The 14,529-nt window shown below is 33.5% G+C and overlaps 1 protein-coding gene and 1 long non-coding RNA gene across 2 annotated transcripts; one reads left to right on the top strand and one right to left on the bottom strand.

Moving 5' to 3' along the window:
* Positions 3,561-5,529, top strand: LOC109843829. Its single transcript, XR_002247805.1, has 4 exons — positions 3,561-3,636; positions 4,208-4,284; positions 4,554-4,667; positions 5,406-5,529. It is a non-coding gene; the product is annotated as an uncharacterized LOC109843829 (long non-coding RNA).
* LOC109842040 lies at positions 12,625-14,302 on the bottom strand. Its single transcript, XM_020410958.1, has 3 exons — positions 13,808-14,302; positions 12,919-13,044; positions 12,625-12,696 (listed from the first exon to the last, which is right to left on the bottom strand). Exons 1-3 carry the CDS (start codon positions 14,300-14,302, stop codon positions 12,625-12,627), a joined length of 693 nt encoding a protein of 230 aa, XP_020266547.1.

The following is a 14,529-nucleotide window of genomic DNA, read 5'->3' as shown; positions in this document are numbered from 1 at the left end:
ATGTTCATTCGCTACCAAGAACATTGATTTTTTTCTTATATATATGTGTTTACTTCTATTCTCCCTGTAAGATCATTTGATAATTTTCTTTTATAACCTTTTCAATATCTTTCACACTTCATATTATTATTACATAGTAATCTTAAGATGCTCTTCTTATCTATTTTAAGGGAAGACATTTTATGCTTTTAGTGGGGGTTAGTCATCTAGAACTTAAAACTAAAACTGAGATAATTTGTGGGATAAATTTTTAAGGTGTTAGTCACATAGAACTAGGAAATGAGATATTTTTTTTTTAGTATTAGTCAAGTAGAACTTTTGTAGAACTAGAACTGTATTATTTTTTTGGTGCGTTAGTCAAGTAGAATTCTACTAGAATTAGAATTGGGATAATTGGTCATAATTATCCCACAAATTATACTACCTATATATATAACCATAAGTTCTCCTCTCTCAAATTATCCCACACATTGGAAAGAATACAATTGGGAAAAAAAGTGAAACGCCGCCTCCCTCCCTCTTGGTTAGTTTCTCCGCCTAGAAAATTTCTCTGCCATGAAGTCAATCATCCGTTTATTTTTCTGTCTTTACTTTGTTTTTGTGATGATTAGATCTTTTATTATTATCTTCAAGATGTATTACTTATTGATAGCTTTTTGATGTTAAATTACTTTATTATTATTTGTTTGATCTAATTTTTCTCTCCACAACAGTGGTTTAGGTTAAGAATATAGTGTTGGTGGGTTAGTGCTAAAGATATGCGGGCTATTTATGTTTTTTTATATGTTAGAAAGCAACTTTGCAATCACATTGATGATTAGATGTTGAATGGTTAATGGTAATATCTATTATTATTAAATCGGCTTAGTAAATTGATTGGGATATTTATAGTTCATCTGTCGATCATCTATTTAGCAGCCATGGATGGTTCATGTGTACATTTTATTTATTTGCTGATTTGGTTTCAGCGATCATGATGAGATTGGTCCAAAGGGTTAATGGCTGAAAAATACTTATTTTTCTTTCTTTATGATGTTATGAGATTTGAACTTCGACATTTATAATCCTCCACTAGAAGCTCCACGAAATGTTGCTAATACAAACGATGACTCCGATAAAGAAGACGAGTTACAGACTCAATGAGCAGCTGTAGGATCTTGGAGAAATTCTATGGCAGATGTCATGTGGGATGATAGAAGCCATGTGGGATGATGGAAGTCGAGACACTCTAGGGATTTATATTTTATAGTTATATATATACTTCTTTATTACTAAAGGAGAACAACAAAAAATCTATAATGAATAGTAACATAAAGTTCTAAACAATTTAAAAAATAAAATGAAAACCCACGTTTTAATTCATCCTGTACTCCCACGTTCTCCTGAGCCTATTTCTCAAACTTCCCACGTTCCATCCTTTCTTCGATCTTAACCACCACCACCCCCCGGCTCTCGCGATCTCCCTCCCTCCCCACTTCCGCTCTCAATCGGTGGGTAGCGGCGACGACGACAACGAGATCTCTCTCCGCCGCCATCTCCAATGGTGACGACCTCTCCCCCTTCTCTTCGTTGTCCTCTCACACAAGGAAATAGTGAGGGGAAAATAAAAAAAGTTCGGGTCGGCAGACGAAGCCGCAATCTAATCGGAGCTCTGAAAACGACATTTCCTATCGGATTCGAGTGGAGACTCTCCATAGGACTCGGATCCAGATCTTGGTTGGCGGAATGTACGCAGCTCTACCTCCCCGCGGATCCACAACCACTGAAACGACAAGGGTGGAGCGTAGGGTTTGCCAAGCTTGGAAGGGTAGCAATGTGAGTCTATCTCTGTCTAAATTTTTTGCTGAATTTGGAAAGTGCAAGGGTTGGTTGCAGGATTTTGGGTTTACTTGGTAAGTTACGGTTCGATCTGTGAGGGTTTATTGTTGTTGTAGGAAACATTTTGTTGGATTAGGGTAAAGTGTGTTGATTTTTTTGGGTTATGTTGAGTTGGCCATTTGGGGGAGTACTGTTGATTATTTTGAAAGATTTGGGTAGTTTTTGTTGAAAAGTTGTGATTATTTTGAATTAGAAATGAAGAGAACATTTTCCTTGACAAGAAATGGTTCATAGATCTTTTACTAAATGTATGTATGAATATATATACTATCATGGTGCATACTATCATGGTTGGTGTTTTCTCCTCTGGTCTAATCTTTGTGATATTTTTCATTTCTAGATTCGATGTTTTTCATTATTTGGTACTTCTTTTATTTCGCTTCAACTAGAGAAAGTTAGCTCGGGTGGTGAAATTTCTCTATACATAGTTTTCTCCGACTATGCAACGAGAAACATGTAATCATCAATCCATGTTGTAGTTTTCTTTGTTAGATATGGGTTAATATCCATTGATAATGAAAATACTAAAAAAGTTTCTCTTCTCAATTAGTATATGTTTAAGGTTCTCTATGATTAGATGTGATTGTGCAGACTCATTTCTATCCTTAAATAATTTATTGCAAATGAGAATTTTAGATTTATAGAAAATTTTTGACTATAATCTAGAATGATTACAGGGAAGTATATATATGTATTTGTGACACTTATCAGTACAATAATTATCTTGAGATTCTTGACAATTATATGTTATCTTTTTTCAGGAGTCTTAATGTTCCTTTTAGGCATGTTTAAATGCCTAAATGTTTTTTTAAGGAAGGCAGTCATAGTTTGCATGCTCATTGTTTGGGTCCTTTGAGAACTTAGGTCCGTAAATATATATTTTGTGTAAATTTTTGTAGGATTCAAATGTAAAATGCTAGGATTGAATGACAATAAGACATGTTTATCACTTTTATTGTGCATGAGTTAGAGTTTCCTGCTCAAGGCCTTTTTTTGGAGCCTCTTTGATAATATTAAGTTTTTTTTCTATCACTGTTCAAGGCATGTTTTTTCACAGATGGACTTTTTTTTTCTATGATGTGATCAAAATCTAAAAAATTATTATTGTCGCTAATTGGACCCTAAAACATGAAATAAAAAGTTATAGTGAGGAACACAATAGATAGCTGTGTTATGTTTAACTAGCTCAATTCAATTATTGATTTTTTTGGTGTATATACTCCTGTTCCTTTGATCAATTATTGTTTTTTGTTCAATTTACATAATTGATATATAGTTCATGAATTCATCGACTTTCATTTATCACAGATAAGGGACTTACTTCAATTTACATAATTGATATATAGTTCATGAATTCATCGACTTTCATTTATCACAGATAAGGGACTTACATATTGCCAATAGAGTGTTCATGAATTCATCGACTTTCATTTATCACAGATAAGGGACTTACATATTGCCAATAGAGTGGAAGATACCAGGTTTTATGCAGGGTTTGTTGGATTGATATATACTCACGTTTATTCATGAATGGTTTATGTGATTGTAGGAGATTTTCAGTTGGTTTGCGGCGTGGAATCATGCCTCCAAAGAATGGTGATATACTAAACCCTAGACTTGTTGTTTTCAAACTGTAAAAAAGATTTTGATCTTATTTTGTTTATCGATATAATAGCAAAAAAGAAGGAAGTGAAGAAGGAGACTGGACTTGGCTCGACTTTCAAAAAGGATGAGAACTTTGTAGAATGGTATTCTGAGGTATTGTTATTTTCAATGTTGTATGTTTTTATGGTTGATCTTCCTTAATATTCGTTTGAACAGTAAATGCGGTCAATTCTAATGATACAATGCAAAAAGAAGGCATAATTAGAAAGCATCATAACCTTGCCTTAATTGATATCTGGCAATAACAGTTTATATGTATCAATGATGATATGCATGTTTGCTCTTTTATTTATTTATTTATGGTTAATTTGTTGTATGATGTTGTACTTGGAAGACTGAAGCCTTCAGTTGGTGTTTTATGCGCTATCATTGGAATAATCATTTATGTCCCACGAAGTATAATATGTCATTGGATGTTAAACAATAAAAGTTGCCTAATTTGCATCATCGTGATATGGATTGTCAGGCTAGCAATTCTATAACACCTATAAATAATTATTTATGTTGTATCTGCGTTTTCTAACTAAGAAGCATGTCACTGTTGATGCATGCATATAATCATCAAGTGCGATGCCTTTTAAAAATCTAGATTTATGATTTCAACTACATGCATTTTTTTATTTAATTTCTCAACAAGCGTGATAGCTAAATGATTTTGTTTTAGTGGTTTGTTGGATACAGAAGCATTCAAAAGGTTGCTCTATTTGTTCATCTGGAAACTCTTGCTACCAAGTTTTACAGGTAATATGTGCTCGACACCTTTAGTATGAGGTTTGATAAATGCAGTCCACCTCTGTATTAATAAAAGATAACCAAAACTTTATTAATATTGTTAAGATTCTTTTGGATGAACTTCACGAACTGGTCGTGCATTAATCTTAAGTCATGCAAGCTGTTTATTTAAAGCTTATGTAATGGGAATTCCAAACTGAAAATCAGCAATCTATTTTGTTTCTGAGAGTATATTTTGTGATGGTAATTTGCTTTATAAAATTTGTTGCTATTGGCAGGAGACAAGCATTCCTCGAGACGACCATTCCTTTAGCAACTTTTTGTGCTATTTAATTTATGCCCCTCTTTATATTGCTGGACCAGTTGTAAGCTTCAACGCATTTGCTAAACAGGTTAGGATCATATTTTTTCCTAATATATATGTTGCGGTAGACAGTTTTCTTACCATCTACATGTTCCTGTTAGACTATGTTTCTTTATGAGCTACTTGACTGAAATCTAGGTTTCAGTTGTGTTGTGAGAGGAAGGTCCCCATACCCACCCGACATCCTGATCATCCCTTGAGCTATACTAATACAGACATGCTGTGGGTTGAGGATCTAAGTCACACCAATTCTGAAAGTTGTCATTGAAAAAACAGATCAAACAGTCAAGTCCTAGAACCTCTTAAGTCTAGATGAGGACATGGTCAAACTTTATGTGACAAAGTGGCCTTAAATCAACTAACACTCCTTTGCATATAACCCCCTTTAAATTATCTTTATATTCATTATGATTGAAAGCTATATATCTGCTACGAAATTGGACTTTCACTTCTGTATATAAACTTATGTTTATATTACCTTCTTATTTTCTTAATGAAGTGCAAGTCATCCGGCATATACTGCATTCTTAATTTCCTAAAATCAATTATTTGTGCTCATCCTTTTGATTTTTCCCTGAGGTGTATGCATTGCATGTATCTTATTCTAAGTATTTAAATGAGGTGTCATATCCTTCATATTTTCTCACAAACATCCTATGCAGTGTAAAACTTTATACTGAATCCATGTCTTACCCTTTTGCTTTTGTTTTTAGATATTTGTAATCATTATCCTTACAACAGTAGTTACTTTTGTTTTTGCTATTAGGTACACCTCAAAAGAGTTATTCAGTCAGACAAACTGCTTGATATGGATTTAAATGGGTTCTTAATCTTTTCTTAATGGAAACAATGACACATTTTTTTCTACTACAATGCCTTTGCGATAAGGTAAACTCTTCAGTCTAATGATATTGCTCATAATAATATGATATATATATATATATAATTATATATTATATATTATATATATATTATATTATATAATATATTATATATATATATATATATATATATATATATATATATATATATATATATATATATATATATATATATATTATTGAGAAACCAGTTTCAAAATATTAAATATTTAAGGGACTAATATTTAAAACTTGATATTATTTCTTGCTCATCTTTTTTAAATTCTAATTCATATTTCAAAAGATGAATGAATTCTAATTATTTGGTTCACTTTCGCACCACTATACTTCATATCAAAGCATAATACTTTATTTTTGTAATATGTTCAATATTTGTAGAAAATCTTTTAGACCGGTGCTTTGCATGGGTCTAAATACTAGTATATATATATAATATATATATATAGTATATAACGAGATATATATAGAGAGAGAGAGAGAGAGAGAAACTTATGTCAACTTAAGTGGACGTCCATTAAGTTTCTTATTCATTGATGATTACTTGATTGAGCTACATTGTAGATGATCCGCTCTGTTAAACTTGATCTACATATTCTAAAACCCGAATACACCAAATTTGAGGTGAACCCATCGTGGTTTGACCCTCCGTCGAACCATGTAAAAAGTTCTATTCATTCGAAACCATTAAAATTGATACGAGTGGATGAAGGGTCAAACCACGATGGGTTCACCCCAAATTTGACGTGTTGGGGTTTTAGAATATGTAGATCAAGTTTAACGGAGCGGATCATCTACAATATAGCTCAATCAAGTAATCATCAATGGATAAGAAACTTAGTGGACGTCCACTTAAGTTGACATAAGTTTCTCTCTCTCTCTCTCTCTCTCTCTCTCTATAAATATATAGTAAATATAATATATATTATATATATATGATATAATATATTACTTGGAGACAGTGTTGTCCTTAAGGTGACGGCCGTTAAATAATCATCTAGGACCAATCCTAAAATCACATGATTGAGCTACATTGTAAGATGATATCCGCGTCTCTTAAACCTGATCTATCCATATTCTAAAAACCACCAACACATAATTTGGGGTGACGTCTTAGAACATATCTCTAAGGACAAGCCTAAAGTCACATATTGAGCTACATCTTGTGGATGAAATCCGCTTTGTTAAACTTAATCTACATATTCTAGATAACCCCAACACACAACCAAATTTGGGGTGAAATCTGGTCGTTGACACTTCATCTGTTCGTACACATTTTAACGGTTTCCGTCATATGAGGATAGACTTTTCAAGTAGCTCGACGGGACGGTCAAACCACGATGGGTTTCACTCCAACCATTGTGTGTGGCTGATGATTTTAGAATATTAGATTTGGCAGTTAAAAATCGGAACGTGATCATCCACAATTGTAGCTCATCATAGTGATTTAGTCCGCGTTCTTAGATGATTATCTAAGCGCTCATCCTTATGAACACTTTTGCAATATTTACTGTTGCCAATAAAATAACACTTCACAAATCAAATCAAATTCATAAAAACAAACACTTGGTCACGCAACTACATAATTAATAGAAGATTGTCTTTCTAAAATGATTTTATCAAAGAACGTATAAAAACATTTAAGAACAATGTCGAGGTCCGCCTGTAGCCGTGTCCGAGGGTAGGACTCTCAGATTTAGGATTTGAGGCGAGCTCTAGGATTTAGAGTTTGGGAATTTTAGGTCTTTGGGCCTTAGATGTGGGGGGAGAGATATTTATTGGCGTTTGGGATTTAGTCATATAGTTTTGGGTGGATTTTTTTTTGTTTTGGTCTCATACTTTGCATATTTACTTCGCTATTTGTCTTTGGGCCACTTATGTGGTTCGTATGAAAGGAAAAATGATAGGGGCACACCATGAACCACACTCCGAACAACACCCCCTCTCATGCTTACAGGCAACCACAAACCCCAAATGAGAATTAAAAATGAAATCTCAATTGGGACCCGGTGCACTGTACGCAAGAGATGAGGTGTGTTACAGGTGTGGGTTCATGTGTGGCCCTAGTGCCTCTCGTATGGAAATTCCCAATGGGGCTTCCACAAGTGTGTTTCAATTTAGGTTGGGTGCCATTTGTAAAATCTTAGGTGAAAACTGACAATCAGATTGGTGTCTAATGGCAATTTTGAAAAAAAAATTTAGGGGTGCAACTGCACCCCTATAGGGTGAACTAGACCGCCCTGGTAGACTGTAATCAGTCCATATGACTGGTCAATATGTTGCAAGAGTTCTCGTTCCCGACCTGTCTAAAGATATAAGCACGAGGGATAGGGGTGTATGATGCAATAACCTTTTGGAGAATGATAAATTGCGGCATAACGGCGTTCTCCAGGAATTGAGAAGGCATAGAGCGATACATGCTGTAAAAGTGTACATATGAAAGAGATTATTCGTAATCTAGTCAATTTTTCTTTTAATACTATAAACAAATACTTGATCAAAATTTTATGAATTGTTTGTTTATTTTAGAGTGTCCGGAGTGCGACGGGGCAGGATTCATAAGAAAGGTGAGCTCGAATGCTGAGGGCAAATGCAGCAAGAAAGGATCCAGCTCAATTGTTTGCCCAAATTGGCAATGGGCTTGGCAAACTAGAGCAAATTGACAAGTGAGAAGTAACATCATCTGGGTTTGTGGTAGTGCTGGCAGAAAGAATGTTCAAGGCTACGCGTGCGGGGAATTGTGCTTGCTATTTGTATAGTTTTGATGCGTGTAGCTGCGTATGTGGTCTTTTGTTGTGCTTCGAGACTGAACACTCGAGTCTGCTGGTCTATTTGAGGTCTAAAGCCAAAAAGTGCCGGACATTTAATTTGGTTCACAAACAAATTGAAAATGCAAAACATTTTCTTTAATTTGGTAATTAGTGCCGCACAAATGAAGATTCAGGTTGGTTTGGGTGAGGGGAAAAAAAAAGGTGATGCGGGTGGTTGCTGCTGTAGGGCTCCCCTCGATTTTGTTATTGGTCGGCGGATTTACTGGAGGAGCCGGCTCATGCAAATCATCGAACAAGCCATAAAGAATGCGCTGAGGCTTGACGCCCTCCGATGATCGGGATGCTACGAGTTTATGTCAGTTTCAAGACACAATGGGAAAAGGGCCAAAAATAAAAAAAACTTCTCAAGACATTCCCTACAAAAAGGCAAGGCCAAAAACGAAATATTTTCTCAAAAACAACAAAAAGCTAAAAGTAATATCCAATATTAAAAAATCAAACAAAAATAGCACCTGGTGCAAGAATGGGAATTCGAACCCATGCCCTTTCGGACCAGTACCTGAAAACTGGGCGCCTTAGACGGCAACTCGTCTGATCTTGACTTTTTGTTTTCAATCTTTGAAAAAACTAATTATCACTTTTGAATTATAACTCCACTTCAGCTCCTAACGAACCAAGTCCGACCAAGCCCACGAACAACTGGCACGAACCTCGCAGTCTATATTATTTTAATGGGGCCGCTCGAGATTATTCGACTGGGCCGTAACACGTCTAACCTGACCTCGAGACGCGACAACTTCGGTCGTCCCCTGCGTCGTCGCACATCCTCGCCCTCGTGTCACTCGCTCGCTCTTCACAACCCTCAAGCGTGTCCGCTTCAACAGAGGCAGGACCGCACGTCCATCCACGTCGTCGTATTTAAATAACCAAAAATCCCTCTCAGATCCTCTCTCCATCTAAAAAGCTCTAATTAAAAAAAAAAAAATTCTAAACTTTTGCCTCCACACTCCAGACCTTTCCTCGATCCTAGGGTTTCTAATAATAAAGGTGAAATCTTGATATCCGAAAACCCGGGCGAATTTTTTTTGACGAGTGCATTAATAATTTCTAATGTAGTTTGTTTGAAATTTGTGGTTTTGTGGGGAGAAGCTTTAGGCCCGAAATCAATGAGTCGTGTTTTCGTGGGGAGCACGGGGAGACGTTTGAGAGAGTGGGTTCTCAGGGTTTGCACGCCGAGAGGCGACCAAACGGTAACATAACCATTTGTATATTCTTGTTTTTTTTTTGAACTTTTTCTGATTTTTCCGTGGTTATTTTTAGAGATGCATGGCTGTGGCGATCCCGTTTAATACGAAATTCGACTGAGCGTTTTCTCTCACGGGTAAACATTGTTTCAGATTGTTATTGACGCACAGGAAATCTGATGTTGAAGTTACTAATTCTTTTTTTTTTTTTTATTTTTTTTTTTTGGTATGTTGCGGAATTTTGGGCATTTGTTTTGGATGTTTAATGAATCCTCCAACTCCACCAAGTGTCACCCAACTTTCTGGTAATTTCCTTTTTGTCTTCAGCATCGAAGTTAATTTATGGGGTTTTTACCCAAAGTGCGCCAGACAACCAAATTTACGAATTTATCGCCTCAAAACCTAAGACATTTTTACCTATATTAACCCCTTACACATTATGTTAAAATACGTACCCCCCGCACAACTTTACTTGCTAAACAACTCAGCAGAAAAATTGAGGCAGTTTCCTGCGAATAATCAGAACATAACATTCGGGGGAGGTATTTTAACTTAATTGGTATCAGAATTGGGGACAAAGTAGTAGAATATCCGAGATTTGGGGGTTAAATCTGCAAATGTGGTTTATTTGGGGGGGGGGCGGGTATAATTGAATTATAAGATTTATTAGTATTTTATTTAAATATTAAAAAAATAAATGTAAAGGAATTTAAGCTAAACTTGGATGAATATACGTATCTGGGATATTGTAATTGTTATTATGAATTTTAGTTATAGTAATGTAGAAAATATTTCAAAATTTTAAGTTTATTCAAATATTTTTTGACTTAAAAAGCTAAGATCATTGTTTGATTTACTACAAACTTATAAATTATTTTTGTTCTAAGAATTTTTAATTGATCACTACCACCAACACTTAACATGAACTTAATTAAAGTATTAAAGTAAATCTTGATCAAATTTGGTCTATTATTCAACATGGCAACAATCTCAACAAGTAATAATTAGTAAGCCAATGTTTTTTTTTTGAAAATAATGAATATTGAAGTTTGTGACAACCCCAAGCAAATTCATCACAATAGTAATTCTTTGCTAATTGGTTAAAAAGGTCATCTTTATATCATAAATGATTGATCACATGTTGCGCTAGATATTAGGAAGAGTATTTTATGTCTATCTGACAATATATCCATTCACAGGATCAATAAAAGCAGATTTTTATCGATTGCCTCTCACGAAATGCAGGATCATATCCATAGACAATAATAAAATATAGTAAAATGGTTAAATATCAAAGTGTAATTTTATGTGATGTAAGAAATCACATAAGCATACAAAACTACTAATAACTTTGCATGAAAATGCCTTATAAAAATTTCTAATTATAATAAAAAATTAAGTTGTTATATAAAATGATTAAAAAATATTGTTCTTGAAAATTTCTAATTGAACCAAGATCAATCTTTTTCTACCTTTATATTTTTTCTGGGCAACTCTAGAGTAGCATCTTCATCATCTACGTCGATTGTAATATCAGGCTGGAGTTGAATTTCTTGTGCTATTATATTGCCTTCGCCTCGTTCATCTTTTGTCTTTTCATCTAACTTCACCAGGAATTTGAATGTTTTTCCGATGTTCAAAACAAATTTTTGGAAATATGGACTCTGATTATTTTTCTGTTGCAATGAGAACAAATGTTATATTAATACTTATGAATTTGTTTATTTTCTAATTTATTACTTGAATAGAGTTAGGAATTACCTCTTTCTTTTCTGTAATGAATGTTTTTGCTTTGCATCTAATAAGAGTTTCTGCTACGTCGAAGAGTGTTACTCTTGCATTATCCGTGCCATTTTCCACGAGAATCTTAACTAAGTACATGTATTTTTCTTTGTTAATTTGTAAAGACAATTAGTATTGTATTTTAATATGTTCATGGCATTAAAAAATATATATTACTTAACCTTGGTACTAGGTCATCAATGATTCTGCGGTATTTGTCATTCAGACACTCTTTACTAACATCTTTATCAACCTTCTTGTCACAGCCTTCGCAAGTATAGAATCATGGCTCGAGCCTATTTAAAATAGTAGTTATCTTTGTCTTAAATGTGCAATACCGTGCCTGTATATTAATAAAGTTTAGTTAGATTTAAATTTATAGATAAGAATATGTATATAATATTGTACCTGTATCGAATTCTGTGACTTATGCATAATATCACTAATATGAATTTCCTTGGCATTTTTAAAAAGCATCGATGGAGATCCTTTTGCTTTTGCAGATTCTTCCAATTGAAACTTGCATATTAGATTAAAATATAATAATATTTTATTATTAGGTTATATAAAAGTATGCTTGTTCTGCTCACCATTCCCTTAATTCGCTAGCTAGTTCTATTTTTGGGTTGATACATAATGTTGAAATAATTTGCGACGATATGCTTGTATCTCCTGCAAAAATAAGAAAATTATAGGAGTAATTTTATGTTTAGTTATCTTTAATAAGAATTTCAGCAATAATTTATGTACCTTGATAAATAGAGATTTTAAAATCCGATAATGCTATTACAGGCTTATATTTAATTTCTGTTTTAAGAATTGATCCTTCATTTGTAGCCAAATCTCCAAATAAATTTGCACGCATTGGCATTCCACTGCATATGAAAAAGAAAGAACGTTAATATTTTTTTCTCTTATGATATTTCTAACATCCATAAGCGTGATTTTCCCTCCTAGTGTCTGGTTTGTTGTGTCTTGTAATATAGTTGATCGTCGGCTTAACATTAGTTGTTATTGTAAGAATATCTGCAAGTGATTTGATAAAAAGATTATGATTCTGTAGATTAATGTGTCATTTTGTATTGAAGATTTAAGTAAGAAGTTGGTAAGTACTTACTAATTTTTGTTGCATCTTTCATGGAAAATGCTTCTTCAAATTGGATAAAGTTGTTAAATATGTTCTCCAACTGGAATCCTGTAGGTGCTTCTTTGATCGATAAGTCTTTTGTTAGTACTAATTTAAGTGACTTGTGGATACTTGGAAAAGCTGGGTTTATTCCTTTCACTTCTCCATTTGAAATAAAAATAATTTAATTTTTTTGAAGCATATCTATAAACTTTTCGATAGTCTCTCCGTACATTACTGCTTGTATTTTGTTACCCTGCAAATATTATTAACACCAGAGATCAATTTATAAAAAATATAATTAATTAATATAAATTAATATATTATATGTAAATAGGGAAACATCATAAAAAGCCATTCTGATAGTTATCGGTATTTTAATGTAATTTACCGATTAGAAAATGAGATTTAGCAATATTCATATGATCAGATGTAACGTTGGGCAAACAATATAATATTAAAAATAATTTTATTTTACCTTTGCGTCAGCAACAATCAGCTTTAGTATTTTCTCTGACCCTTTTACATTTTTATAAGTTGCCTCTGCACTTCGAAGTATGATCCATTCTTTCTGAAACTTCTTGAGCTGGCTTATTTGGATGTGCTGAGTATGTTCTTCAATACCGGTAATCATATTTTCTGTTAAATAGATTAAAATATACATGTTAGTTTTGAACAATATTATAGAATATACTATATCATAGAAAATGAATTTATTAATTCTTGTTCCTCATAAGATTTTGAATATTTTTAACTAATAATATATATCATAGAAAATGAATTTATTAATTCTTGTTCCTCATAAGATTTTGAATATTTTTAACTAATAATATTGTTTGAGTGGGGTTAAAAAGTAAATGCTAAAGGGAAAAAGTTATACAATATTGAAAATTATAAGTTATAGGAATGAACATGAATGAACATACGCAATTATTCTTATAAATTAATTACCTTTAGAATAGCTATTGTGACTTTGAAGTTCATTTCATGTTTGTTGGCTGGAGGACTTTCTTGTATACTATATTTTTTGTGTATCTTTCATATTTTTTAAATTGTCCGTCTGATATTATTAGGATTTTGGTTGTTGTCATTGAAGTCCCTCGTGATAAAGCAACATACAGCTGTCCATGAGAGAAAACGTGTTGAGGTAGATAGATGCCTACATGAGGAATTGTTTGTCCTTGTGATTTATTGATTGTCATTGCAAAACATAGCCGTATTGAAAATTTCTTTCGTTTGAAATTGAACGAGAACCCTTCATCTTCTGCTGGAGATAATAGTATTCTTAGCAAGAAAACTTCTTTCCCTGTATGTTGGCCCATTGTGATCTTAGCGTAGATTATATTACAATTAAAATCTTGACATACCATTCTTGTTCCGTTGCATAGCCCATTAGTCGGATCCAGGTTCCTTAATAAAATAATAGGACAATATTTCTTTAATACCAGCTTGTGGGGTGGTAGTCCATTTGGTAGCAACGTGTTTAGGAATTCTGGCTGGTAGTGATGATTAGTGTCATCAACTGCTTCATCAAAGCTGTAGAATTCTTTTTCTTCACTTGGAAATTGTTTTATGATTCTATCATTTAGCATGTCGACATATTCATTTTTTGTTGCCAGGATAGCTCGATCTTTGATATAGTCAATGGATTTGAAGTTCTCATCTAAATATGGGAAAATTGCATTTATTAGACAATCCTCTGGTAAATCATCACTTTGATTCTTTATCAAAATAGAAGTGGGCAATGCTATTAGGTCATCAGCCACTGTCGGTTCATCATCATTTCCAACTCTTAAAAGGAATTCGCTAAATATTGAATCTGTTCTTGCTCTCATATTCTTCGATAGCTTCAACTTTTCCATTTTGCTCCACAAATATGAGCTTACTAAACTTTCTCTAACAATTTGTGATCTTGTTGCTCGGGGTACTACTGGTAAAACTTGTCTGAAATCCCCACCAAATACTATTACTTTGCCACCAAATGGTTCAGGGTACTACTGGTAAAACTTGTCTGAAATCCCCACCAAATACTATTACTTTGCCACCAAATGGTTCATCTTGATCCATTATATCCCTTAATTACTTTGCC

Source organism: Asparagus officinalis, chromosome 5, assembly GCF_001876935.1.
Source record: "Asparagus officinalis chromosome 5, Aspof.V1, whole genome shotgun sequence".
Classification (NCBI taxonomy): Eukaryota; Viridiplantae; Streptophyta; class Magnoliopsida; order Asparagales; family Asparagaceae; genus Asparagus; species Asparagus officinalis.
This window is presented reverse-complemented; position numbering and strand designations above follow the sequence as displayed.